General features: G+C 38.7%; 2 protein-coding genes across 2 annotated transcripts; one reads left to right on the top strand and one right to left on the bottom strand.

The window, feature by feature from the left end:
* The first annotated feature begins 257 nt into the window (after nt 1-257).
* On the top strand, nt 258-5,238 carry cldn7a (claudin 7a). Its single transcript, XM_053492069.1, has 4 exons — nt 258-612; nt 2,519-2,683; nt 3,070-3,154; nt 3,361-5,238. The coding sequence occupies exons 1-4, from the start codon at nt 390-392 to the stop codon at nt 3,518-3,520; spliced, it is 633 nt and encodes a 210-aa protein (XP_053348044.1). The 5' UTR covers nt 258-389; the 3' UTR covers nt 3,521-5,238.
* A 1,196-nt stretch (nt 5,239-6,434) lies between these two features.
* On the bottom strand, nt 6,435-9,517 carry si:dkey-112a7.4 (calcium/calmodulin-dependent protein kinase II inhibitor 2). Its single transcript, XM_053492117.1, has 3 exons — nt 9,366-9,517; nt 8,736-9,031; nt 6,435-7,226 (listed from the first exon to the last, which is right to left on the bottom strand). Exons 2-3 carry the CDS (start codon nt 8,962-8,964, stop codon nt 7,141-7,143), a joined length of 315 nt encoding a protein of 104 aa, XP_053348092.1. The 5' UTR covers nt 8,965-9,031; nt 9,366-9,517; the 3' UTR covers nt 6,435-7,140.
* Nucleotides 9,518-27,612: the final 18,095 nt, after the last annotated feature.

Below are 27,612 nucleotides of genomic sequence, written 5' to 3'. Positions count from 1 at the left end.
CCTAGCACTTAAACCTCACACACACGCACATCAGTAAGTGAGCAGTGGTTTTCTCTGACTGTCCTTGGCACACTGACATTTATAAAAGATGTGCCAATATTTCAGAGCCGAACTCTTGGGAAAAGAAAACAACTATCCGTCTCATCCAGTCCGATCCGGATACTCCAGAAACTTCCTCCAGCTATTGGTTGTGACGTCACAGCATCCCGTTTCGCCCAGGGGCTGATGCAGGCAGGCGCGCGCGCTCCGGGGTCGCACTCGGTATTCCAGGCGCTATTTAAGCTGTTTGTCAGTTAGATTACTGGTGGCAGAAACGGGTCTCGCTGGCTTTGGCAACTCCTTTACACGAGGACGACTGGAAAAGTTAAGTGCTTTCATTGAACTCAAACATGCCGAACTCAGGAGTGCAGCTGCTCGGGTTCTCGCTGTCTCTGGTGGGCGTCATGGGGCTCATCATTGGCACGGTGCTGCCGCAGTGGAAAATGTCAGCCCATGTGGGAGACAGCATCATCACCGCCGTGGCTACGTACCAGGGCCTGTGGATGTCCTGTGCCTTCCAGAGCACTGGTCAACTTCAGTGCAAAATCTACGACTCGGTCCTGCAGCTGGACAGTAAGTGAGGAGAGAGATGAAAGAACACGTGTTGCGCTGCTCGGCGTTGATGCTGCGTTCAAGTGCTCCTCGAATAGTGCGTTCATCTTTTTTTTTTTTTTTTTTTTTTAACGCTTTAATTTTTTTTTTTTTTTTTTGTCTGTTTGTTTTCTGGTACGCTGTTTATAACCTGAAGTAAGAATGCATATACTTTTCTTCACGGTTAAAATGTTGCATTAGATCTAAATGTTTATATCAAACTAGTTTTCGAAGCTCCAAATCATAAATCGGTATTGAAGTATCATGAGGAAGCCTGAACACAGCATCATTTAGCTTAGCACTGTTCACTGAGTGTTATGCTCACTGAGTGTTATGTCACTGAGTGCTAATATGCATATAAGTACTTTAAACAAAAAATTCAGCGCACCTGTGCTCTGTGTGTGTGTGTGTGTGAACACCTGTGTTTTCCCTGTACTACTCCTGGTGCATTCTCCATGCTACACTGACTCCTACAGTGTCTGCTGTGTCATTTCCCTCAGTGTCAAGCGTTCAGCTCTCTGACTGTGGAAGCTTTGTATCAGCATACACTGAGCTTATTGTTGGGTCTGGAAGCACTGGGAGGCCCAAAAGTACATTATTGCCACAGCTGGATTATATACTGAACTCATATACCTTTTGAATAAATACAAAAAGAGACATATAAGCAAATTTTATTAGCCATGACTGTACCTTGCTTAAATATTCAACAGGGTAGACCTCATATATGCCAGCAGAAATGGCAAATGGTCTACCAGTTTGACCAGATCAATCTCTGACAAGCTTGTGTAAAATGATAAACCTGACAATAATGTCCTCCATCAACATACAGACACTATGCTTGCAGTGGCGCCACAGCAGTGCTTCTGCTTGATAAATGGGTTTGGATCACATCAAGGTAGTGAAACCCTGGAAACAGACGGCTGTTGCTTTGTTAACAAGAATGCCTTGCCTCCACAATGCCACTCTCCTGAAACATTGGCACACAGTCCTCTCGATCCTGCTCCAGCCATATATATTTACTACCTCTCTCATCAATATCCTTATGACTTAGTAAAATGGATCAGTATTGATCTGGAAACTCGGGATGATGTTCGGATCAAACCAGTTAAGGTCGCACCTGGCAGCAGGGTGAGTTACTGTAAGACGGCAGAGCAAAAAGGCAGAATAAGTCGTGGGATAAGGGAGGGTCGTTACTGGATTCCACACTCATGTATTCTCAGCGCCTGGCAAGAGAGCTATTATTGTGCTGTAATGAATGATGCTAGAGAAGTCATTCTTTTACTTCGTTACACCCTTTCCCACCTCCCCTAGTTTTTAATAGGGTGGGATTTACTGGTAAGTAAGTCCACCTCCCTTAGTTTTCAGTATACAGGGACTTACTGGTACAGGCTGGTTCTGGTGGGGTAAAAGCCCCTTACACATGTTTTTACACACATGCACACACACATACACACAATATCAGTCTTAATTTTTTTCCATCTTGGACACTGATTAGTATATCCTACTAATTATGCCTTTTATTGTTCTGCTCTTCAGTAAACACAGCAAATTTCATAGATGGTTGCCATGAAATATTAATAACATACACAAGTGTACAAATAATCATGATGCATTTTCTAGCACTCACTTAACTTTCTTTAACCACTTTATCTTGGTCAGGAGGATGATAGCATATCCAGAGTCACACTGGCCATGAGGGGCCACAAACACATTTATGCATTTATTGACACTAATGGCTGATTTATCACAAATCCTTGACTCCTGAACAACCCTATTAAAAAAAAATTAAATTCTTAAAATATGTTTAATAAGTACAATTATACAATTATGTGTTAATTGTCACTATTTATAACTATATGGTATTTGTGTGTTTGTGTGTGTTTTTTAGGTTCTCTCCAGGCAACCCGTGCTTTAATGATAGTTAGCATCATCGTGTCGATTGCTGGGCTGGGAGTCGCTTGTGTAGGAATGAAGTGCACCACATGTGGAGGAGACAATAAAGTGCGTAAAGCCCGCACCGCTATGACAGGTGGAATTATACTGCTCATTGGAGGTGAGTGTGTCTAATAAGCCTTTAAAATAAAACAAAGGATCGTGTAACCTGAAATCAGTGATACGATGACAAAAAATTAAAAAATCTAGAGATTACAATGTGTATTTTTTGGACCTTGAACAAAATCTTGAAAGTATGTGTAGGATTCTGTTTGATCTTTTTGCCAAAGGCTCTGCCACTAAGTACAAAGCTAAGAGTTCACATAGGGGCAGTCATAAAAAGTTGTAACAAAGGAATTCACTATAAAAATCAGTGGTGTTCAGAAACTGTGACGAGCTATGAAGTAGAACTTTTTTTTTTTAATGTGTAAATACAATTGCATATATAACACCATTTTTTCGACCTGTGTGGTTGTCCTAAGTGCTTTCTTTGTTCTGGCCATGTAGCTCTGAGTGCAGTCGTTGCATGCTCGTGGTTTGCCCACAACGTAATCCGTGCTTTCTACAACCCCTTCACACCAGTCAACACAAAGTAAGTTTATTTAGAGAATTGTTTTTGTTTGTTTGTTTGCTTTTAAATAATAAAATCAACTGCTGAAAATTTAAGTAAAAATTAAATATACACTTGCCATGTGCAGTAAAAATTAGTACAGTATGTGTGTGTACTGTGTGTGAATTTATAGAGTAGTTATTTCTCTCACTCTTCTTTGCTTTTCTTTTCCTCCTTTATTTTACCAGGTTTGAGTTTGGCGCAGCCATTTTTATCGCATGGGCCGGATCTTTCCTCGATGTTCTCGGAGGAGCTTTATTGGCTGCCTCGTGTTCTCAAAGCAAACAGGTGTCCAAGTACCCAAAAAACGCTGCACGCAGCAACAGTAGTACCAAGGAGTATGTGTGAGTGCTTACAAATAACCAGACAGGAACTGTATACAATAAGCATCCCTGAAAAAGGAAAACAGGACTGAGCCTGATGGATTAAGCTGAAGGACGGGGAAAACATGGTTAATCCATGAAATGAGAGTAACAGAAGGTGTTGACAATATGTCATCTTCAGTATTATAATATCCCACGATTTATTGAAATACAAGAGTACTGTTTTATAATGATTGATGGTGCAGAGGACAGTAAAGTATTGCTATTGTTATAACAGAAAACTGTATGCTTCTAGCATGCTATCTGAATTACACTCTTTTTGAAAGGTTAGTTTTGACTGTGTATGATGGTAAGCTACTGTACCATCATCCCCAGTAGAATGCATTACAGGGCATTTAGTTGTGTAAAGCACACACATATTGAATAACCAGGGCCAAAACCTTTCACTGTCTAACAGGAAAGTAAACATATTCTCTCTGTGAGTCCTAGAAGTTTGTTTTAACCCTCAAAATGTGACATTGTTTTTAAAATAAAGAATTTTCTAAAAGGATATTCCTCATTATAGCTTAGTTATATTTGTCTCTCCAGCTTAAGTAACAGAGAAATGAATGTATTTTGTTGTCATTTCTGTTACAACTGGTACAGCACTGCCTCAAAGGTCATTTTTATATTGTTATTTGCTTTTAGACTTGCAAGACAAAAGATTAACAGACCCGTATTGTGTCTGAGTTGAACCTACCTTTTTAATAAGTAATGATTTCCTTGCAACTGACACCTAGTGTATAAACCTTGTTTACAAAAACAATCTGTTAAGTAAATATGCATGAAAAAACCTATTGCAGCAAATGCAGCAACACTAACAAAATACCCTAGTACACATGTACACACAGAAATAGTGAAACGAGATCTAATTGTGATTTGGATTAAAGAAATTGCTTTTATTTTTAATACATTAGCTTGATTGGTGCTTTGAATGTTCCATAATGTCTAACATTAATTGTACACAATTCCAGTTTTGGTAACCTCATATTATGTATGCAATATTTGTAATTGACTGTAAGGCATTTACATTTACTTTTTCAGCATTGGTCAGACACCCTTATCCAGGGCGACTTACATTTTATTTCATTGTACATCTGATCAGGGGCCAACAGTGAAAAATTGGTGGTGATGGGGTTTGAACCTGGGACCTTCTGATTAGGATTGAATCAGAGGTGGTTAAAGCACTGCCTTTACAAATAAACACCAAACAAGGGGTCCCTGTGACTGTGATTAATATACAGTATTAAAATAGATCAGCCTTGTCATTTGAAAGGCTGAATATCAATGCAGTGCTGTCACACAAGTAACTGATACACAAGTAAGTGTAATGAAAGTGCTTCTTTCTTTCTTTCTTTCTTTCTTTATTAGTGGTTTAATATTTATACCAATAGTAAGATTTTACAGTTGTGAAAACTAAAAATGTTAACCTTACAGTTTAACATCCCATTCAACACTATTCCACTAAAAATGCCTGAATAGGAGACATATTACATTAAGTCAGTGTTTTATAAACCTTTTACCAGTTTATGTACTTTAACAGAAACCGGATAAAGTGGATTTATTTAATGAAGTGCAGTATAGTAACAAGTCAGGTTATGTTGCTCAGTGTCAAGTGATTTTCGTGGGATCTTTTTGTTGTTGTTGTTTGTTTTTTTAATACGATTTCAAATGCAAAATAAACTGTCCCAGTGCAAAATAAATAAAGAAATAAAAGTTTTATTATTTATAACATGTTGATTGTGGTATTGTAAATCTGCATTGTGCGTTATTATTCATTATATCCAGATAAGGAAGGTAATGAAGTAAATTACGTACCATAAATGAAACCATACTGTATCGTACTTGAGTTATTTTATTAAATGCTACTTTCTACTTTAACTCCACTACTACAGGAAACATCTGCATTTTTTCATCCATCCATCTAGGAACCTCTGTAGTCCAACTAGGGAACATTCTGTACATTCTGACCATTTTATTTACTTCCATTTTTGTGACAGTGGTAGGACCTCCGGTTAACATTCCCACACATTTACACTCTACAGGCACTTTAGGTTTGCCAATTCGTCTAAACTGCATGTCTTTGAAATGTGGGAGGAAACCAGAATACTCGAAGGAAACCCACCAAGCACAGGAATAAAACGCAAACTCATGCACACATTCCCAGAGGCGAGAATCAAACCCGGACCCTGAAGGTGCAAGGGACACTGTTAGCCACTAAGACACAGTGTTCTGCCATCTGTACTTTTAATTCATTTTTGCATGACATATACATAACTCTTGCGGTGTGTAGTATTTGAAGTGGGAATTTCGCCACCTGCTGACTCTTATGTAAATTGTTACAGGTTTTTGAAATCAGAACCAGAGCTGGTTGCAGACAGTCAGGAAAACAGCACTTTTGTATTTTTAAGTAGACAAAAAGTAATCCTTTTAAATAGAGGTCTTGGTATGGTGTAATTTTACTTAAGGAATATTTGACCCAAAGTATCTCTATATTTACTTAAGTAAAGGATTTGTGTTCTTTGTCTACCACTGAGTCTATCTACTGATCATGATGCTTAAGTATTATTTAACAACCAACATTTCAAACGCACCAACGAGAAATTCTGATATACAGTACTATGCAAAAACATGAGGGGACTTTTGTTTACTGTAGCTGTTTCTGTAGAGGTTTTTAAGTTTTCTGAATGTACTGTAGGTTAACTTTGTGTGAATGAGAAAAAGAGAAGTATACCGTATATACTGTACCTATACACATATATTTCATGATTTTTCACAGGTTTTCCTCAGTCTTAGAAGTAGTATGATAGTGTTTCAGATTAAATTTATATTCAATGAATAGTAAACTAGCTTCCTAACATTATACAATGATTGTGTTATCAACCAGGACTGAAGCCATGTGATAATCATGCATACTTTATTTTTCAAAAATGCAATTTGCAAATACAAAAGGTAAAATTAACAAGCAATTTCATGCTAGTCAATTATAATCCACAAACCACAACTTAGCATTACCATTATAGTAGACAATTTTAAAGAATAATTTATTCAGCCCAAAAAAGTGAAAAAGCACCCCCTGCAAATACACTTTAAATATCCGGGGAGCAGAAACATGCTAAAAGACTTCAGTTTCCAAGGTAACTGTGAATCCTAAGCTGAACAGTGTGTTACAGGTTAACAGATTTTCACAGAACATGTTTATGAGAGCGGAGCAAACCACCCTTTCGGGTTTGTCTGCTCAGTAAAGTGCTTTTTTTTTAATGAATATAGCCCTGTGCCTTTAGAAATAATTTTCTCAGTATCAAAATGCAGTGTGAACAGAGAGGTAACAACAACACAGTCAATGTCACAGCCACAAGATTAAAGTTACAAGTGCTGAACAAGCAATGGTCACAGCAGAGCACTGAACAGTCAGCAATCCTGAGATAAAAGAGAGCTAAATACAGAGAGAGAGAGAGAGAGAGAGAGAGAGAGGGAGAGAGAATATTGTGTGTGCACTTGTGTTTAAGTGATTTCGCTTGATAGTAATTATGTGCATTTTGTAACGCTTCAGAACTTGAATAACGATGTTGGCCACAACACAACTTTAGCACAGTCCAGCATGCTTTAAGCGACAGGTGAGACACTGATGGAAAGAGGGAAGCTCCTGTTGTTGTTCATGATGTCATCCAGGTCTTCATCATCAAGATCCACTATGAAAAAAAGCAAGAAAGAAAACAATGAATTAATGTGTCATGACTAACACCTACATTACATGTTTAAGGTGGATGACTGCGATTCTCTTAACTTTGCATAAAGAGGCCAATGTTTAGACATTCTAAAGTTATTAATTAACAATTAACTTAATACCATTTTATAAACATATGATTCAATAAAAAATAAACATAATTAAATTTTAGTGTTTATAAAGGGCATAGTAACAACTGTTGAAGTATGTATGCATATTTTTGGGCCCCTGTGTATAAATACAAAACAGTTTTTTGGGATTATAAAAAAGGTACAAATTTAAATAATAAATATAATGCAAACATATAAAAGTAAAACTTTTGTAACACACATGACTTGCCTAGAGGTTGAAAAAAAAAACAAGTACATTTATCTTGTTACTGTAGCACATATTTCACATATCTGGACTTTACTTAAGTGGTTTCATTAATGGGTACTTTTTACTTTTACTCGACTACATCCTGCTAAAAATATTCGTGCTTTACTACATTTCTACATGGCCTTGCGTTACATAACCAGAGGGGTGAAATTGAGGTGGTGCATCTGAACACCTGCTGACTATTAAGCATAATTGCATGGTTTGCTTTCCCTAATTATGTACTGTAGTAGGAATCAGAAGTGGAGACGGTTTAGGATAGTGACAATACAGCACATTCCATGAGTCAAGGTGGACGACTACAGTTTTTTCACTTTGCATAAAGAGGCCGATGTTCAGACATCTTGGAGCCACAGTTAACTTTGTACTATTGTATAAATTTATAAATACAACAACAAAAAATGGCTGTACTAATTTGCATGCCTGATACTCTGGCAAAACTGTATACAGGTTTAGGGAGAGAAATAGAAAGTAAAAACTACATAAAAAGTTTATTATTGTTGTTATTATTATTATTATTATTATTATTATTATTATTATATATTATTATTTTTGGATTTACTTGCTTAGTTTGATTGAAAAGTGCTTGGGGTCACTTTATGCCCTTATTTGCAGAATCTCTTACAAACATGTGTTACATGTGTCTTTTTTTTTTTACTCTTTTTTGAAGGTAAAGTGCAGGTTAATTTGTTTTATTTTTACTTAATTTTTTGTGTTAATTATTTTTATGTATTTATTTTTTGGGCTGTGGAACAAATAATTTGAGTTTTGATTATTTCTTAAGGGAAAATTCAATTTGGTTTACATGTGTTTTTTGGAATACGAGCCCGCTTCCGGAACAAATTATACTCGTAATCCAAGGTCCCACTGTACATTTATCTTGTTACTGTATTACTGTAGCACTGTAAAAATTAAGTTGTTTTTAAATATGCAATATTTTATTACATTTTTTAGATTGGGTGTGCTTTGTCACCTGACTATGAAGTATGTGCTACAGTATATATATATATATATATATATATATATATATATATATATATATATATATATCAGATGGAGCATCAGTGTCTTGATCATGAGTAAACTGTTGAGTAACTACCTCTTTTGGAGCGACCGATCTGTCCGAGTTTGGGGGGTCTGTGCATCCTGCGTGGGTTAGAGCCCAGCTGTGGCCCGTGTCTGTCCGCGGCTCCGGGTCTGTCCGCGCTGTACGGCAGGACGGCGCTGGGTCGCAGTGCGCATGCGGGCGGGATGAGCTCGGGCAGACCTGCACTTCCGTACATGACAGCGGCCGAGTCGAGCTGCTCAAACTCACACGATCTCTTCATAAATCTTTTCTGTGTCCTGAACGAGCTGAACTGTAACAGCGCGGAGAGATCGCTTTAAACAAACTACCTGTGGAAAAGAAATGCGGATTTAGCAGCGTAGGAGAAACGCTAGCTTCTGAACACTGTACTTTCACAAAGCCAGATAAACACACACAGCCTTGGATCTAATATATATATATATATATATATATATATATATATATATGTGTGTGTGTGTGTGTGTGTGTATCAAATCGTGTTTCCTCATGTTGATCTGTCAACACAAAGGTGTATAAACACACACATACACACACGCGCGCGGACAGATATTCAGGGTTCCCGGATATATAAACACACCAAAATCAATTTCCTAAAAAATTATTAAACAACATAGCAAAAAAAAAAAAAAAATGTACACTTACCAATTTAACGTTAGTCCTGAAGAGAGAGAAGAGCGTTAGGTGAAACAGCGCTTGTTTTCAATGCCGTAAGCCGGAAGTAGGCTGATTTACACAGACAGCTAAGAAATGTCGTAACTCCTGCTTTGGGGATTTCCTTGGTCGTTTCTGAGCGCGTCACTGCGCGGGGAAGGGCTTCGTGTGTGTACGCGCGTGCGTGCGCGTGTGTGAGGCAGAGAGAGAGAGAGAGACACACACACACACACACACACTGTACGCACTACACTACGCGAGTCTCAGCAGTTGTGGGCGCGACGCACATGCAAATTTTTCCCCCACACTTGCGTGGGCCGTGCAGGTTACTGTATGAGTCATCCTCAGTGCAGGCGTTTGCATCGCCCACACAAAAGCACATAATGTCAAAGCTCTGTCGTGCTTACAGTCCGTTTCACAGTCTACACAAAGCTGAAAATGAAGTCATGGGTTTATGATATAGATAGTCCATTTCAAAGGTCACTTTATTAATTAAAAAAAAGTCATCTTCAGAATCTTAAATCAGCAACAGCCAGTGTTTAAAATACACTATATACAATTTGTACTTGCTAAATATTTTTAGAATTTTTTTATATGTTCTATGTAGCCTTTCAGTAGTTTGTTTATATTTATCTAAGAGTTATACAGTAAGACTTTACCGCATAAGACTTGTAGGGTTTGGAGATGTTGCCGCTGACAAAAAGACAGGAAGCAGAGCTGAAAATGCTTCAAGAGCGACAAGAATGGATTACAGTTGAAACGAGTATACTAGAGCGACAGTGCAGGTACTGTAGAATGGTTTGGGGAAGTTCGAGTGAAAAGTTAAAAGTTAGAGAGGCCAGGTTATGATGGTTTGGACACGTGCAGAGGAGGGATCAGGGGTATATCAGGAGGAGAATGTTAGAGATGGAGCTGCCAGGCAGGTCAAGAAGAGGAAGGTTTATTGATGTGATGTGGGAGGACATGTAGGAGGTTGGAGTGATGAGGGAAGATGTGGTAGACAGAGTTTTATGGAGACAGCCAAAAGAAGGAGCAGCTGAAAGAAAAAGAAGAATACTGTTCAGTACATAAATGATGGAAATCTATGAAGGGAGTGAACACTACATTAGCACCTGAATCAGTGCAAAGAACTTACTGAGTATTACGAAGTGTTAATAAACTAATTTTGTGGTAGTTTCTTATGATCTAAACACTAATTATTTATCCATATTCTATATCCCTTATCCTGCACACAGGGTTGCATGGGGCCTGGAGCATAAATCCATTTTTGGAGGAACACACACTACAGGCACTTTGGGACACCAATTAGCCTAATCTTCACAAGGGAGGAAACTGGAGTAGCCCAAGGAAACCCAACAAGCACAGGGAAAACATGCAAACACAATGCAAAAAGACAGAGGCGGGAATCGATCCCTCAACCGAAGCCAAAATACTAACCACTACACAACTGTGCTGCCAATACTAAACATATACAGTGAGTAAGTATTTGATCACCCTGTGATTTTGCAAGGCCTCTTACTTAGAAATCATGGAGAGGTCTACAATTTTCAGCATAGGTGCATTTCCACTGTGAGAGACAGAATTTAACAAGAAAAATCCGAAAATCACATTGTATGATTTTTTAATAATTTATTTGTGAATGTGTCAAATAAGTATTTGATCACTTGCTTATGAGGAAGATTTCTAAACCTCAAAGACCTATTATTTAGCTTTTAAATAGTCCAGCTATATTCTGCTCATGCTTCTAAATTAGTAGCACCTGTTTGAGGTTGTTAGCTGTCATCAAGACACCTGTGCACCCCACAATCAGCCAAAGTCTAAGTATATACTGTATACTGTACATGGAGTATCAATGATGCTAAAAATGGTGAAGAATCAGCCCAGAACTAGATGACTACACAGGAGGAGCTGGTCAGTGCCGTGAAGAGAGCTGGAACCATCGTTTCCAAGGCTATTATCAGTAAGACACTAAGACGTCATGGTTTAAAATCTTGCATCGCAAGGAAGGTTCCACTGCTTAAGTCAGCACATGTCCAGGCCCATCTGAAGTTTGCCAGGGACCATTTGGATGATCCAGAGAAGTCATGGGAGAAAGTCCTGTGGTCAGTTGAGACCAAAGTACAACTTTTTGGTCTTAACTCCATTCGCCGTGTTTGGAGGAAGAAGAATGATGAGTATCATCCCAATGATACCATACCTACAGTGAAGCATGAGGCTGGAAGCATCATGCTCTGGGGGTGTTTTTCTGCACAGGGGACAGGACGACTGCACTGTATTAAGGAGAGGATGAACAGGGCTATGTATTGTGACATATTGGGCAAAAACCTTCTTCCCTCAGTCAGAGCATTAAAGATGGGTCGTGGCTGGGTCTTCCAACATGACAATGACCCAAAGCACACAGCCAGGAAAACCAAAGAGTGGCTCTGTAAGAAGAAAATACTTATTTAACACAGTAATTTACAATTTACAAACAATTTGTTAAAAAATCATACAATGTGATTTCCGGATTGGAACAGTGGAAATGCACCTATGCTGAAAATTGTAGACCCTTCCATGATTTCTAAGTAAAAGAACTTGCAAAATCACAGGGTGATCAAATACTTATTGACCTCACTGTATATATACATATATATATATATATATATATATATATATATATATACTCACCTAAAGGATTATTAGGAACTAATACGGTGTTTGACCCCCTTTTGCCTTCAGAACTGCCTTAATTCTACGTGGCATTAATTCAACAAGGTGCTGAAAGAATTCTTTAGAAATGTTGGCCCATATTAATAGCATAGCATCTTGCAGTTGATGGAGATTTGTGGGATGCACATCCAGGGCACGAAGCTCCTGTTCCACCACATTCCAAAGATGCTTTATTGGGTTGAGATCTGGTGACTGTGGGGGCCATTTTAGTTCAGTGAACTCATTGTCATGTTCAAGAAACCAATTTGAAATGATTCGAGCTTTGTGACATGGTGCATTATCCTGCTGGATGTAGCCATCAGAGGATGCGTACATGGTGGTAAAAAAGGGATGGACATGGTCAGAAACAATGCTCAGGTAGCCCATGGCATTTTAACGATGCCCAATTGGCACTAAGGGGACTAAAGTGTGCCAAGAAAACATCCCCCACACCATTACACCACCACCAGCAGCCTGCACAGTGGTAACAAGGCATGATGGATCCATGTTCTCACTCTGTTTACGCCAAATTCTGACTCTACCATTTGAATGTCTCAACAGAAATCGAGACTTATCAGACCAGGCAACATTTTTCCAGTCTTCAACTGTCCAATTTTGGTGAGCTCGTGCAAATTGTAGCGTCCGTTTCTTTTTTGTAGTGGAAATGAGTGGTAACCGGTGGGGTCTTCTGCTGTTGTAGCCCATCCGTCTCAAGGTTGTGCGTGTTGTGACTTCACAAATGCTTTGCTGCATACCTCGGTTGTAACGAGTGGTTATTTAAGTCAAAGTTGCTCTTCTATCAGCTTGAATCAGTTGGCCCATTCTCCTCTGACCTCTAGCATCAACAAGGCATTTTCGCCCACAGGACTGCCGCATACTGGATGTTTTTCCCTTTTTACACCATTCTTTTTAAACCCTAGAAATGGTTGTGCGTAAAAATCCCAGTAATTGTGATTAAATCACCTTTCTTTCCCATTCTGACATTCAGTTTGGAGTTCAGGAGATTGGCTTGACCAGGACCACACCCCTAAATGCATTGAAGCAACTGCCATGTGATTGGTTGATTAGATAATTGCATTAATAAAAATTTAACAGATGTTCCTAATAAACCTTTAGGTAAGTATATATATATATATATATATATATATATATATATATATATATATATATATATATATATATATATGATCTATAATATATATTTTGAATTAATATTATTATAAATTAAACAGTCAAAAGTTTGGACACAAGTTTGACTTAATTTTTCCACATTCTAGAACAATACTTAAATAAAAATTCATGACTATGAAATAACATGTATGGAATTATGGCCTACAAATGAGATGCTAGATAAAAGATTAATGTCTCATAGAATAGGTTTGTTAGTTTTTCTTTCCTCCTGTTATTGTTTTCTACATAAGTAAGCATGTCAGTGTTCTTAATATAAATCACCACACAAAGATGTGACTCAGATAAATATATTTCTCTATTTATGTGTCTTACTCCCATACTCCATGAATTATCATTTCCAAAACATATCTTAAATAATGACTGACATGCCATTGTGTCCTCCCCTAGAAGTTAGTGATGATCTGAAATAGTAATATAAAGTGAAACATATCATCTCTCATTATTTTGTGTCTAGTTGAATAGTGGTGGCTTAATGGTTAGCATGGTCACCTTGCACCTCCAGGGTCAGGGTTTGATTCCCACCTTCAGTCTGTGTAGATGGAGTTCCCTGTGCCTGGTGGGTTTCCTTCCACAGTCCAAATACATGCAGGCTATACCAATTGTTGTTCTCAAATTGCCAGTAGTGTGTGATTGCCAATCGGGCATTCAGCTGGCAATCTAACCCCTCAAGTGTCTGCCACAAAAGCAGTGGATATATCTCAAGCATGAATTATTCATTGCTAGATGTACCCGATAACATGGAACAGACCATAATACCAAAGTTAGGTAGTAGCTCCCCAGAAAAGTGTAAGACTAAGAATATATGCAATTAATAATCTTCATCTTCAACTCTTCAATTTTGGTGACGCTACCTTCCTGATCTTGACTGACAGGAGAGGAACCCCATGTAGTCTTATTCTCTTATTAGCTGTCAAAATACCAGTACCAAATATGTACCAAAATGCTTTTCTGCTCATCAAAGCTGTAAATAAATGGTTATTTGAGTTCTAGTGGAATTCCTGTCAGCTCATGGGAATTAATGGAATATAATGTGCCAAAAAATCATAACACAAAAAAATTGAGATCTTTCATGTCTTAATTAAGAACAACCATAAAAACCTCATAGTGCTGGTCGAAAAAGTATGTGAATCCTTGAGTTAATGACCTCAAAAAAGATAACTGGAGACAGGTGTTAGCATAATAGGTTCTTTATAATTGAGAATCCCTTCTAAAAACTCCTGAGCCTGAACTCTGGCCTCAGGCTGCTTCCCGAAAAAATGTCAAGTTTCATCACACTTAAAATGCAAAACATGCACAAACAAGCAATCTAGATCATATATATCCAGTAAACAATTGGTGTTTGTGAACAGCTCATACAGCGAAAGGACATTTCTTATAAATGGCTGTTTTTTTTATATATAAATGCTTTGCACTCTGTTACAGAACATGTATTTGCTTGTCTAAGTCTACTGCTTATTGATCCACATAATCTCTCATTGCATCATATTTGAACTGGGACCATGTATTCATTACATGCTTGTCTATAGTGTGACTCTATTCAGTTTAATGTTTAAAGGATTTGTGATGAAGTCCAAAGCATTTGCAAGGGTAAACATGGTGAATTGTAGGTGAATTTCTTTTGTAAATGTGATTTTTATTTTCCCACACAAAAACAATATGTTTTTTACCTGTGGGGAGGCAGCAGGAACTATCATGAACAACTTTGTCATCTTGATCAGCTGGTCTGTGGCCATAGATTGTAATCAAAACCTGGAATTTTTTTATGTTTAAAGAACTTGGCAGTAGACAAAAAATCTTTGTTCCCAGATGTCTGTATAAGATTAAGATATGTGAGGACCTGTTGAGACCTATTTGCCCTGACCAGTATGAAAACCTAATATGTGTTGTTTTTTTGTGTAAGTTAGATGGAAGGGAAGTGATGAAGGCTAGTGATCTGTATCTAAGGGTATATAAGTAAAAGTAAAATCTTGCCTCATCTATAACACAGAAGAAAGAAGAGAGAATTATAAACTGATATGTCTGAAAAGATGTCCAAGCTTCTTTTGATGAGTTTGACCTTGGTCATCTTGGCCACCATCTTAATCAACCACTCAGGTAGTAATAACAAATTTTCTTTTAAAATGCTGTTTTTTGGATGGGTAATGATTTGTTGATGTTTAATTCATATTAATATATATTAAGAGCACTGAACATTTTACATAATCCAATTTAACATTTTTAGGGAAATAAATCCTAGTGGGCATGAAAATATTAATGATATGTGAAAGGGACATCTAGATTTTTTTTCCATGTGAATATTTTAGGAGTTTTTTTTAAACATATGGAATAAATATTGTTTTAAAGCAACTTAATTTATAAGTTGTATTAACAGGCCTGAAGCGAGATTAATAGTGGATTTTTTTTATATCAATTAATTTATGTTTGCCCAAATAATATATATTAATGCATGCCTGCAGTCAGCTGATGCTTACTGGGTAACAAATGCTACTGGAAATTGGTCAACTCAAGGATATACAGAAAAAATAAGATAAAAACAAAACAAAAAGTGATAATGAAAGTTGGAGATTTTCTGGTCATAGCTGTAAAAAATATATAATTTAATCTGCTATACTTTTCCAGTGAGTTTTCAGTTTGTCCACTCTTCTTTGACTTTTTTTCAACGGGGTGTGTCGACTCACAGAACCCAGGCTTTGTGGGTGTTTTTTTTTTTTTTGTATGTTTTGTGTTTTTTCCCCCCACAACATTCTCTAGTGTAAAGAGACCTTTATCTGCAAAATCCCAAGAGATCAGCAGTTTCTGAAATACTTAACCCAGCCTGTCCAGCACCAACAATCATGACATGGTCAAAGTCACCGAGATCACCTTTATTTTTTATTGTAAAATTAAACTGACATTATAGACCTACAGTATTCCTTATTTAGGCACAGGCATTATTTAGGCTGCGGCCTAATACTTGACTTATCATAAACTTAAATGAATTAAAAGAATTACATAGATGTACTAATAAATTGATATAATTGATCTTTTTTATTGTTAGTACGATCTCAGCAACAGAAGATGAAGAAATCTTGTTTATGCCCTTGTAAGTTTATTCCTGTTCAGAACATATTTTTTTCTCCACAACATAATTTTATTATACCAAGTCCAGATACTAAATCATTCTCCCTTTGTCCCTCTAGTCAACAGCAATAACCGTGTTATGTTAAAGACTCAGTACTGCCAGCATGCTTGTAAGAGGAAGTACAAGGGTAATTCACTTGATCGTTTTTTATTTTTAAAATAAAAGATTAAATGTGTGTCATTTATTAATTATGATTTTCAGTGACTGTGTGTGTTTTAACTTCTTTCAGATAAAAATACACCATCTAGGAAGAGTGGTGACGATATGTGGAAGAAGCTTTCCATCCCTGTTTAAATCCCAACTTCCATAAATCTAGTTATATCTTGATATCTAGAAGAATACTCTATATTCAGGACAAAAAATATCTTTCCTCTATATTTTTTTATTTGTCTAAAAGCTTTCTTGGTAAAATTTACAATCCTTCAGGTTTTTCTGAAGCTTATCAAAAACTTTTATTGGCACTTCAATTTGTCACATATTTTATAGTTTATTGGTTCCTGGGGCTTTCATATAACAAATAACTTACTTTGTAATAGCTTAGATTAATGTTGCACAATAACAATAATACAGATGTTGTGCTATAATTTTGATTAAATGTACGATAAATGGCAAAATGTCCTTATGCTTATCTCTTTGTCTTCATCTCCTGAGCAGGATGGTTTGAATCTTGGCATGATGTTTACTGGGGTCATGGTTTACTTGGTCAAATTCATGCCCAAACTACTGTATGGCATTAAACATGTTTGCACAAGTTTATATCCAAATAGTTGAAAAAACTTTGTTCCACACTGTTGCATTTCTCTTTCTTTATATCTTAACATATTATCAGGACAACTCCTAGTGTAACTCACAATACTTTCACCAACCTCCATGTTTTTGTATCATATAAAGATAAGAATATACCACCAATCTATGGCAGTTTAAACAGCTTTATGTAAGTCATCATGTCACTCCTTAACAGCTGGTATGTCTTAAGTGAAGAAGAAATCTAAATATCTATTAAAACATAAAAAAGTGTGAAAATACAAACTTTTAACATCGTTAAACCCCTTTCCAGCCGACGTTGTCCATATATAGAAATTAAGCTCAAAGAGCAGATCATTTAAATTCAGTGTCATGACCACATTTGCAAATGCAAATCTTACAGCTGAACTGTGTATTTTGTGTCGAAGCCCGTAGAACATTCTGTCACATTTTACACTAGATATGAGATGTACTCTGAACATTACCACATATTTTTTTAATGTGTGTATGCTTTCTTTAGTTATTTCAGGATTTTAACCATTTTATTGTTAACCAAAGCAAAGCACTGGATCAGACACGTTAAACGTGACATTAAATAAACAAAAGCAGCTCAGCCAATTAGAACAAAGGTAACGTATTATTTTTAAGGCACTTAAACAAAAGCCAGTTGTGGATTTTTAATAGACAAAAAAATTGTAATTTTATATTTTATTAAATTAATACATCCAAGCATTGTAAAAAGACTATAATAAGCAGATTATAAATACATGCTAAGAAAAAGTTTATAGCAGCTGTTAAAACCAAAGTGTTAATCTGGTTGAGAAAAGTGACTGTCTCAAAAGCGACTGTTGAAAGGAAGTACAATGTCTGCTGAAAAAGTTTGTTCTGCTTTAGTTTAGATCCTTGGGCTCTCTCTCTCTCTCTCTCTCTCTCTCTCTCTCTCTTCTGTTGTAAAGCCCTTACTGTAAATCATCGTCATTTCTTAAAAGGCTACTCACTTCTGGAATCATGGGTACACCCAGGTCAGAAGTCTATGCAAATGATAGCTACGGAATTGAAAGAGAGTAAGAAAAGAAACCTCTCAGTCAAAAGCCTGCCAGCTGTATACTGTATATACTGTAATCATTTAAAGTGCTCAGGATTCATTCTAAATGCTTTCCATTAGTTTATAGAGAATTTAATAATTAAATATAAATATGTTCAATGTAACCATTTTCTCTTAAACTTCTTGAATAATAAGACATAAACAAAACACACATGCATAATAGCTGATATATGTCACTGTTCATATAAAAAGACAAACTAAACACATATTCTCACCAGAAATAGACATAAAAGAAGGTGTATACACACTTAAGTTTATTGGTTCCTGGGGCTTTCATATAACAAATAACTTACTTTGTAATAGCTTAGATTAATAACGAAGTTATCAAAAAACATTTTTATAACCTACAAAGCCACTGATCAGCAATAACATATAGGGCCATAAAACATTTAGCCTAATATAGTGTAAATTTCCATCGTGCCACCAAAATAGCTCTAGTCCCTCAAGGCATGACTCCACAGGGCCTCCGTAGGTATGTGCTGTGGTGTCTGGCACCAGGATGGTAGCAGTGGATCCTTTACACTTACATGTTACACTTGTTTATCCACCCAGGGAGGTTCTGATGATACTTTTCTCTTCCAGCAAGCATTACCTTTTTTTTTTCTTTTCTTTTTTTTCTTTTTTTTTTTTACTACATTAGCTTTTCTGTGGGATTGGACCAGACAGGATAATAACTAATCTGGCGTCAAATCCCAAATAGCATGAAACAAATAGCATGAATAAGTGCACTATGACGTCTGGTCAATTCCTTGGAACTTACAGAAAGTAGTGTTAATCAGTGGTTAAACAGAGATTTGGGATTCAGCCTTGGGTTATAATGATATTAGATGTGTTTCCTTACTGAAAGTGCTTTGGTGTCTGGTTTTGTATGTGGTTTTTGTATGTTAAGAAAGAGGCAGAGCATCATTCCTGAGCACTGAGTCAGCACTATATCTATAAACATAATGATTGATTGTGTACAATATATATTTCAGACACTAAATCAGCTGCAGAACCATTTAATTGAGGCCAGATGTTCTAGAGTGAAGAAGCATTTTTTTTTATTTACCTTTTTTTAGGGAAATTGTATTTATTTTAACAACGTTTTAAAATTACAACTTTTTTTTTTTTCAAAAAAAGTTCAAATCACAAATCACTAAGTTATTTTATAGTCCAGTGCCTAGAAGTTTTCCCATACTGTTTTGTAAATATTAGAATAAAGATCTTTCTTCACTTGCATTCTTGACCCCTATACGTAGAATGTACCAGGTGAAAGGAGGCAGAGGTTGATATCACTTCTGTGAGAGTGTACCCCACCTCATGCCCTAAGTCTCCAGGGATAGATAGGCTCCAGCCCCCCCGCAACCCTGAATACAGGATAAAGCGGTATAGAGGATGAGTGAGTGAGTGAGTGAGCTAGTGAGTGAGAGTGCTTTATGTCCTTGTGGCGCCCCACAGTGGACATCCAGTATGAGTACCACAACTAGATATGTATCAGCTTTAGGAAAATTTCTTTTTGTTTCTGTAAATAAAAAGAGACCTGCTCAGCAAGTAGTTTTAACCCTGAGCGGCCGTATCATGCCATTTATCTGTTTACTGCTTATAGTACACATAGACCACGTGATTACAGACTTTTTTTGAAAACAGAGAGGATTCTTCTAAAAATGGTATGTTTATTTCTAATGGTATATTGTAGAATGGAGTATAATGAGTCCTGGATTCTGGACATTTGAAGCTGAATATTTGTTCTTTAGGACAAGACTTGAACATGGAAAGACTTTTAGAGGTGACAGTGGTTCAGTTTTAGCCTGGTCCAGGATCTAATGGGCAGTGGAACACAGGACCGTGTGAATGCTGGAGGGACATGAGTGATTGTGAGTACCCGTTCTCTTCTGGGATATGTTATTATATTATATAATTCAATTATTATAAACCTTGTATAAATCTTCAGGAAATCGGCTATACTGATGATGTGTTTCTAAGTGTGTCTGGGTGTGTGTGCAAATGATCGTATGTATATGTCTAGGTTGCTTTGCCCTCTGGTGTTTGCCTGTGTTTGCCTGTGTTTGCATGTAAGACGAGCAGAGCTGCAGTGGGATGTGTGTGTGTTTGCTTCTGCTTGATTGTGTGAGCTGTGTGCCTCCAGCATCCCTCGCTATGCGCTCTGCTGTAAGTCAAGGTTACGCCATAACGGTACAGTATACACACATGCACATGCACGCACACACAATAACAGATATATGTACATTACTGTTTGTCATTTTTGTTTAAACTCAACAGAGGAATGTAGAATCATTTTGTGAAATCCTGCTCTTCTCCTGTGCTCATTTGAAAAGTGCATTTTGATAAGCATCTTTATCTCAGCATATCATTTAATGAGAACTATGTAAGATGTTGACAGTTGAGTGTCATGAAGTGACATGTAAGAAGTGATCAGTTAAGTGTAAACAGCTTCATTTTAAGTTTAACAAAAAAGATTGCATTAACTGTTTATGAATTACACCCATTTAAAAAAAAAAAAGAAGTCTGAGAAGTATACCTTCACCAGAACAACAAAGAAAGTTTCTACAGAAAGTGGATGTGTCATATGTGGAGCAGAGAAGCATGTAGATCTTCTTCTGCAAAAAGCTTAAAGACCTAAAACTAGCAGAGAATAAATCCACTGTAAAAAATCCGGGTGCTTGTAAAAGTGCTTGGGTGTCACAAGGATTGTGACAGGTGCAACTGCAACTATCTTGGCAGAAACAAAGACTGTAAAAGGGGAGCCTCGTCAGACCACCATTACCTCCTCTGTCCAAAAGGGGAACTCAAGGACATGGGTGGGGAAAGAGCCACCACCAGAGACCCCAGGAAAGAAAGCAGATTTACAGATGAGCAGGAGGAGCTTCTGGCAAGTTAAGATGGTATACTGCTCTGAGAAAGACAAAATAGGTCTTTTAGTCTACAGTGTATTAAAATAACTTTCTGTTATTATGATGTTGATGGTGGTAACTGCTAATGCAGGACAAAAAATTGGCGCTGTAATAGACCTGGCCTCAGACACAAATTATATTACGCACAAAGCTACTGATTGACTCATGTTAAGAAGAGAAAAAGTTACCTTGGTTGTTCATGGGGTTGGCAGAATGGGCATTAAAGTGAGTTCAAAATGTACCTCCTCAGGATTAGAGTCAAAACTCACGAGGGGTGAAGGCTCATCAGTTGATCTGTTATGGATGACTTCCGGCGCTGTCTCGGACAGCAGCCTGTCTTGCATGCTTTTTAAGTTACTTTCCTCTTTCTTTCTGTTTTTCTTTTTATATATTTATCGTTTTTTACTTGGTTAAGTTTTTCAGTTTATAATTTTTGCACTGTTAAGTAATTTTTTATCGGTTCGGACATGCAATTATTCAAAAACAAAAACTCCTCTGTGATGACCGTGATGGCACGTTCTCCCTTTGTTTACAGCCAGGACCAGCTGCTGGGACTCCGACAGTACAGCCGCACTGGCATTCAGCACGACATCCCCGCGGAGATCAAGAGGAGATACCATGGCTGCAGAGCTGGGAAAGCACGACGACTGAAGAGGAAAAGATTTCGTCCTGCTCTCCCGTCAAAAGTGATGGGTAACGTCAGATCGCTAATGAGGAAAGAGATGCTAATAAGGAAAGAGAAAGTTTTCCGAGAATGCAGTGTCATGTGTTTCACGGAGACATGGCTGCATAAAAACATCCCGGACCCCGTGGTTGATATAGACTGATTTACATGTGTGAGAGCGGACAGGGACCCTGTCAGTAGCGAGAAGAAGAGGGGAGGAGGACTCTCTCTTTATGCAAACAATCGCTGGTGTTCCCCTAGTCACGTTAAGGTGAGGATGGCTGTGTGCAACAAACACATTGACCTGTTAGCAGTCGGTCTTAAACCATATTATTTGCCTAGAGAGTTTTCCTTAGCCAATACCCGTCCGCGTTTGTAGCCTTAACGGGCGACTTCAACCACTCAAATCTTACCACTGTTCTAAAACATTGGACCTGTTCTATGCCAATGCTACGGAGGCATACACCTCATTCCTCTCCCTCCCCCTGGGCAGGGCTAATCACAATCTTGTCCACCTCCAGCCCCTTTACAAACCTGTTGTCCAGAGACTGCCGCAGTCACAAAGACTGTTACGAGATGGACGAGGGAGATAGAGGAGACTTTGAAGGGATGCTTTAACGCAACTAACTGGGACGTTCTTTGTAATTCTCATGGAGACAATATGGACAATTTGACAGGCTGTGTTACGGATTATATCAACTTCTGTGTGGACACAGTAGTTCCCAAAAAAAAACATTTACTGCTTCTCCAACAATAAACCTTGGGTAACCAAAGACATCAAAGCTACACTTAACAAGAAAAAGAGAGCTTTCAGAAGCGGTGACAAAGAACAGCTAAGACTGGTGCAGAAGGAGTTCAAAGACAAGATTGCAGAGGGAAAAGAGTCCTACAAAAGGAAGCTGGAAAGCAAACTTCAGGACAACAATACCAGGGAGGTTTGGATTGGAATGCGGGCCTGAGACAGAAGAGAGGTGTTGGGATAGATGGAGTTGTTGAATGTGCAAACAACCTAAATCTGCACTTCAATAGATTTGACTGCCCTGCGTCTCCTGTCCCCACTTTCAGCTCTTACCACCTTCTCTATTCTCCTCCCCCCTCTCCTGCTCCCTCAGCCTGTCTCTCTCTGTCCCTCTCAGCAGATGACATCAGACGGGAACTATGCAGACTCAATTCCAGTAAAGCTGCTGGCCCTGATGGTGTCAGTCCCTGGGCCCTCAAGTGCTGTGCTGCCCAGCTGTCTGGAGTCCTACATCAGATCTTTAACATGAGTCTGAACCTGCTGAGGGTCCCAACAATATGGAAGACATCCTGCCTGGTTCCTGTCCCCAAAAAAATCAACCCGTCGACCCCCAGTGACTACAGGCCAGTGGCTCTGACTTCACACATCATGAAGACGCTGGAGAGACTCATCCTGAAGCACCTGCGCCTGTTGGTTAAGCCTTGGCTGGATCCCCTACAGTTTGCATATCGACCTCGTATCGGTGTGGAGGACGCCATCATCTACCTGCTGAACCAGGCTTATTCTCATTTAGACATTGTTGGGAACACGGTGAGGGTCATGTTTTTCGACTTCTCTAGTGCTTTTAACACGATCAGACTATCACTGCTGAAGAATAAGCTCATGGAAATGCAAGTGGATGACTTACTGGTAGCTTGGATTATGGACTATTTAACAAATCGACCACAGCATGTCCGGCTGAAGAGCTGCTGCTCTGATAACATCCTGAGCAGTACGGGTGCGCCACAGGGGACCGTCCTATCACCCTTCCTCTTCACCCTCTACACGTCTGATTTCAGGTACAAGTCCTGCAGAAATTCTCGGATGATTCTGCCATTGTGGGCTGTATCAGGGATGGACAGAAGGAGAAATACAGGAGTGTGGTGGACAGCTTTGTTGAGTGATGTGAGCTAAACCATATACAGCTTAACATTACAAAGACAAAGAAATTGGTTGTGGACTTTAGGAGGCAGACTCCTCCTCCCACCCCTGTCATCATTAGAGGGGCTGATGTGGAGGTAGTTGAGGACTACAGGTACCTGGGGGTACACATTGACAGTAAACTGGACTGGTCTACCAACACCAACGCTGTTTTCAAGAAAGAACAGAGTCAGCTTTTCCCACTGAGACGGCTCAGGTCTTTTAACGTATGTAGGAAAAGTGCATCTTCAAAGGTTTCTCTGGAGAGATACTGAGGAAAAAGAAATAGGCGAGTATGCTATAACAAGGGTCAACATGGGAGATCGCCTTACTGGATGCATTGCGCAATTAGCTATGTGTGAAACAGCATGATTGGCAAAGTTTGCTCATTTGAAAGAGTGTACATGAGGAGGATAGTTACGTGGATGACATCCTCACATCCCACAAAGACCGGGAGAGACTGACCATAATAATAAATGGACTTGAAGAAATTGTGACAGCTGGCAGATTTGCCTTCAAGCCATGGGTTATGTCAGGGCAAAGTTGGAGGCAAGTGATTATTGCACAAACTTAAAGTCAAGCTATAAAACTTTCAAACCAGATGAAGAAAGAAGAAAATAAAGCATTGGGAATAGTGTACTCTACATTATGACTTAAATTAACTTCTCAAAAAGGAATCCAGATCCTTCATTCATGTCAGTAATGGGAGCTTAACTCGACAAACATGGGACAAGCCACTTTTTGAAAATCTCGGAAATTAGTTCATCAAACTCTTCGAGAAGAATTGGTGGATGAAAGTTGAACATTGGTTTCACCTAGTAGACAGTCAGATTGTGCTGGGGCCATTCATTGTGATAGCTATGGGTTTCAGACCTTCTTTGCAAACAGAGTTTACATACAGTACAAGCACCATCTTTGACAGAGAATTGTCAATACTATGACAGAACAGTCCGTACTATGATGTAACTATGATGTAACAGTATAGCGTCTGTGTATAAAAACCTGTGTGTAAAAGACCGCAGTCAGTAACATGTGAGACATGGAAGCGCATCGGCTTCTGGTCATCTCAGGAACACTGATGGTATGATAACACCGTTCTTTAAATACGAAGGACTGATCACTTGAATCTAAGTTACTTGATATTTGATGAAATTACTATTGTGCTCAAAACAAGAGGGAAAGAGTAACTTATGTTATGATTGTTATTTAAGTGTTTCAATGTATTCACAAAGAATATAATATGATGTGTATTCTAATGTTTGCTAAATGGTTTATGGAATAGTATGTGTTTGTAAGGGTCCTCCACTAGAGGTCACTGTTTTTATTTTGTAGTTTTTGGTGGCCGACTCAGTTTCCCAGCAGGCACCTCGGTCAGGTGATGCAGTGCACACCTGAACCGAGGTAGCCATCAATTAATCTATAAATAGCTGTTTAGACTGGGAAACTGGGTCGAGCATTTTTGGTAAAACCACTGTCAGTTATGTGGGCATTTTGGTTTGTTTTTGTTATCTGTTTAATTTGTACTTTGATTTTAGTTGTGTTGACTTGGGCTCTCTTATCGGCAATGTCTCTGTGGATGTTTTGTGTGTCTGTGTTTGTGGAGCTGATTCAGTCCTGTCCTCCTGTGTTCTTGTGGTTAGCTAGAGCAGGTAAGCAGTTAGGTGTGTGTGTGGCTAGGAGCATGATTAGCTAAATGCTATGTTGAGTTTATAGTACAGTTACAGTACTAGCATGCTTCTAGCCATAGCCCCTCTGTGTCTCTAGCTGTCCTGTGTTTCCTACCTCCCTAGTTGCCCAGTGAGCCTAGCCTTTGCGTGCCGCCGGGCCTAGCCTTTGCGTGCCGCCGGGCCTAGCCTTTGCGTGCCGCCGGGCCTAGCCTTTGCGTGCCGCCGGGCCTAGCCTTTGCGTGCCGCCGGGCCTAGCCTTTGCGTGCCGCCGGGCCTAGCCACTGGGTACCCCTTGTCCTGTGTTTCCTCTCCCCCTATTGTCCCAGTGCGCCTAGTTTTAGAGTGCTGTCCCTCCTGGCTGGGGAGTAACGACTAGCTTGTGAGTGCCGCCTCGCTTAGTCTTGGAGGGCTGCCTCGCCTAGCCACTGGGTATCCCTTGTCTGTGTTTCTGTGACCCATTCCCTAGTGTGTGTTAAGCTATTAGGTAAGTGTAGCTTAGTGCATGTTGGGGCTAAAGACATGCTTAGCTAGGTGTATGTGTAGCTGACTGCCATGGTTAAGCCTAGCTTAACCATGTTTAGCTAAAAGCCATGCCTAGCTGATTGCCATGTCTTTAGCCCTCGTCCTGTCCCCCTCTTGGTCTCTAGTGTCTCCCGTTCTCTCTAGTGTCTCCCGTTCTCTCTAGTGTCTCCCGTTCTCTCTAGTGTCTCCCGTTCTCTCTAGTGTCTCCCGTTCTCTCTAGTGTCTCCCGTTCTCTCTAGTGTCTAGTTTCAGCTCCACACCTCGTTTATGTCCTGTTATGTTTGTCCTCCTGCCTGTGTCTCGTCACAGGGCGTGTTTTGTGTCTCCTCCTGCCTGTGTCTCGTCACAGGGCGTGTTTTGTGTCTCCTCCTGCCTGTGTCTCGCCACAGGGCGTGTTACGTGTCTCCTCCTGCCTGTGTCTCGCCACAGGGCGTGTTACGTGTCACCCTTTGTCTGTGTCTTGCCAGAGAGCCCCTGTTAGCACAAAGTTAAGTATTGTTTGAGTTTGTTTGTTCCTTAGTTTGTATCTTTATTTATACTTTGTGTTTACTCATTATTAAAAAGACTCTTTTTTTGGTTACACCACCCCTCTGCCTCTATGCCTGCTCCTTCCGCCCACGGCGTTCAACACCTGCCACAACACCCCATTCATGACAGTGTTAAGCTTAGTTAAATGATTTTGTTGTATTTGTTTACATTTTATTTAATTACTATTTATTAAAAGTAGTGATTGAACTATTATTTATTAGAAGTAATTATTTACCTATTAAATATCAGAAATAGTGATGTTCCTTTTTGTGTTTTGTTTTGTTTTTTGTTTGTTTCGTTTTGTTTAAGGTTATTGACCACTTAGTTAAATCTACTTTAAACAATTGTTGTGTAACCTGCAAAGTTGTCAGACACAAGAATTAAAAAGTGATTCCAGAGTTGATCCTCATGTCCGCTTTAGTTGGCTTATGTTTTTTTTTGTTTTTTTTCGAGTTTGAAGCAGAAGCTGATCCCTGATAACTCAACAGTTGTATCAGTTTTGTTGAGTGAATCTAAGAAGAAAGTGCAACTATATGCACTTCAAAATTCATTCTTTTATTTTTATTAGCAGTCACATCATCAGTAAACACTTAGTAATCTAGTTCCAGGGGCAGCCATACATGCCCATGACATAACACTGCCTCTATCACAGTTTAATAATGATGTGGTATGCTTTGGTTCATGAGCCCTTACATTCCTTCTCCATTGTCCTTGTTATTTTTGTATCAAATCTTTTTTGCATGCTCTAAGACATGCCTAACTCTTAAAGTATTCTTCACTTGGCTATGATTTATGAAGGCGTTTTTCCTAATCAAGGGTCAGGGGTAGCTCAGTGGTTAAGGCATTGGACTACGGTTCGGAAGATCCCAGGTTCAAACCCCACAACCACCAAGTTGCCACTGTTGGGCCCTTGAGCAAGGCCCTTAACCCTCAACTGCTCAGATGTATAATGAGATAAAAATGTAAGTCGCTCTGGATAAGAAGCGTCTGCCAAATGCCCAAATGTAAATGTAATCAAGGAAAGAATTCAATGATCATCCCCTTTAGTTGACTTTTGTTGTTCTCCAGACCTTTAGAACTTTAGAACAGTTTCTGACATCTCTCTCTGATAATGTGGGGAAACTTATCCCCATACTGACTTCCCTTTCTTGCATTACAATCTCCTTGAACCGCATACTGAGACTTGCAATGAACAGGTA

Source organism: Clarias gariepinus, chromosome 1, assembly GCF_024256425.1.
Source record: "Clarias gariepinus isolate MV-2021 ecotype Netherlands chromosome 1, CGAR_prim_01v2, whole genome shotgun sequence".
Classification (NCBI taxonomy): domain Eukaryota; kingdom Metazoa; phylum Chordata; class Actinopteri; order Siluriformes; family Clariidae; genus Clarias; species Clarias gariepinus.
The sequence above is the reverse complement of the archived record's forward strand: the minus strand, read 5'-3'. Positions and strand labels throughout refer to the sequence as shown.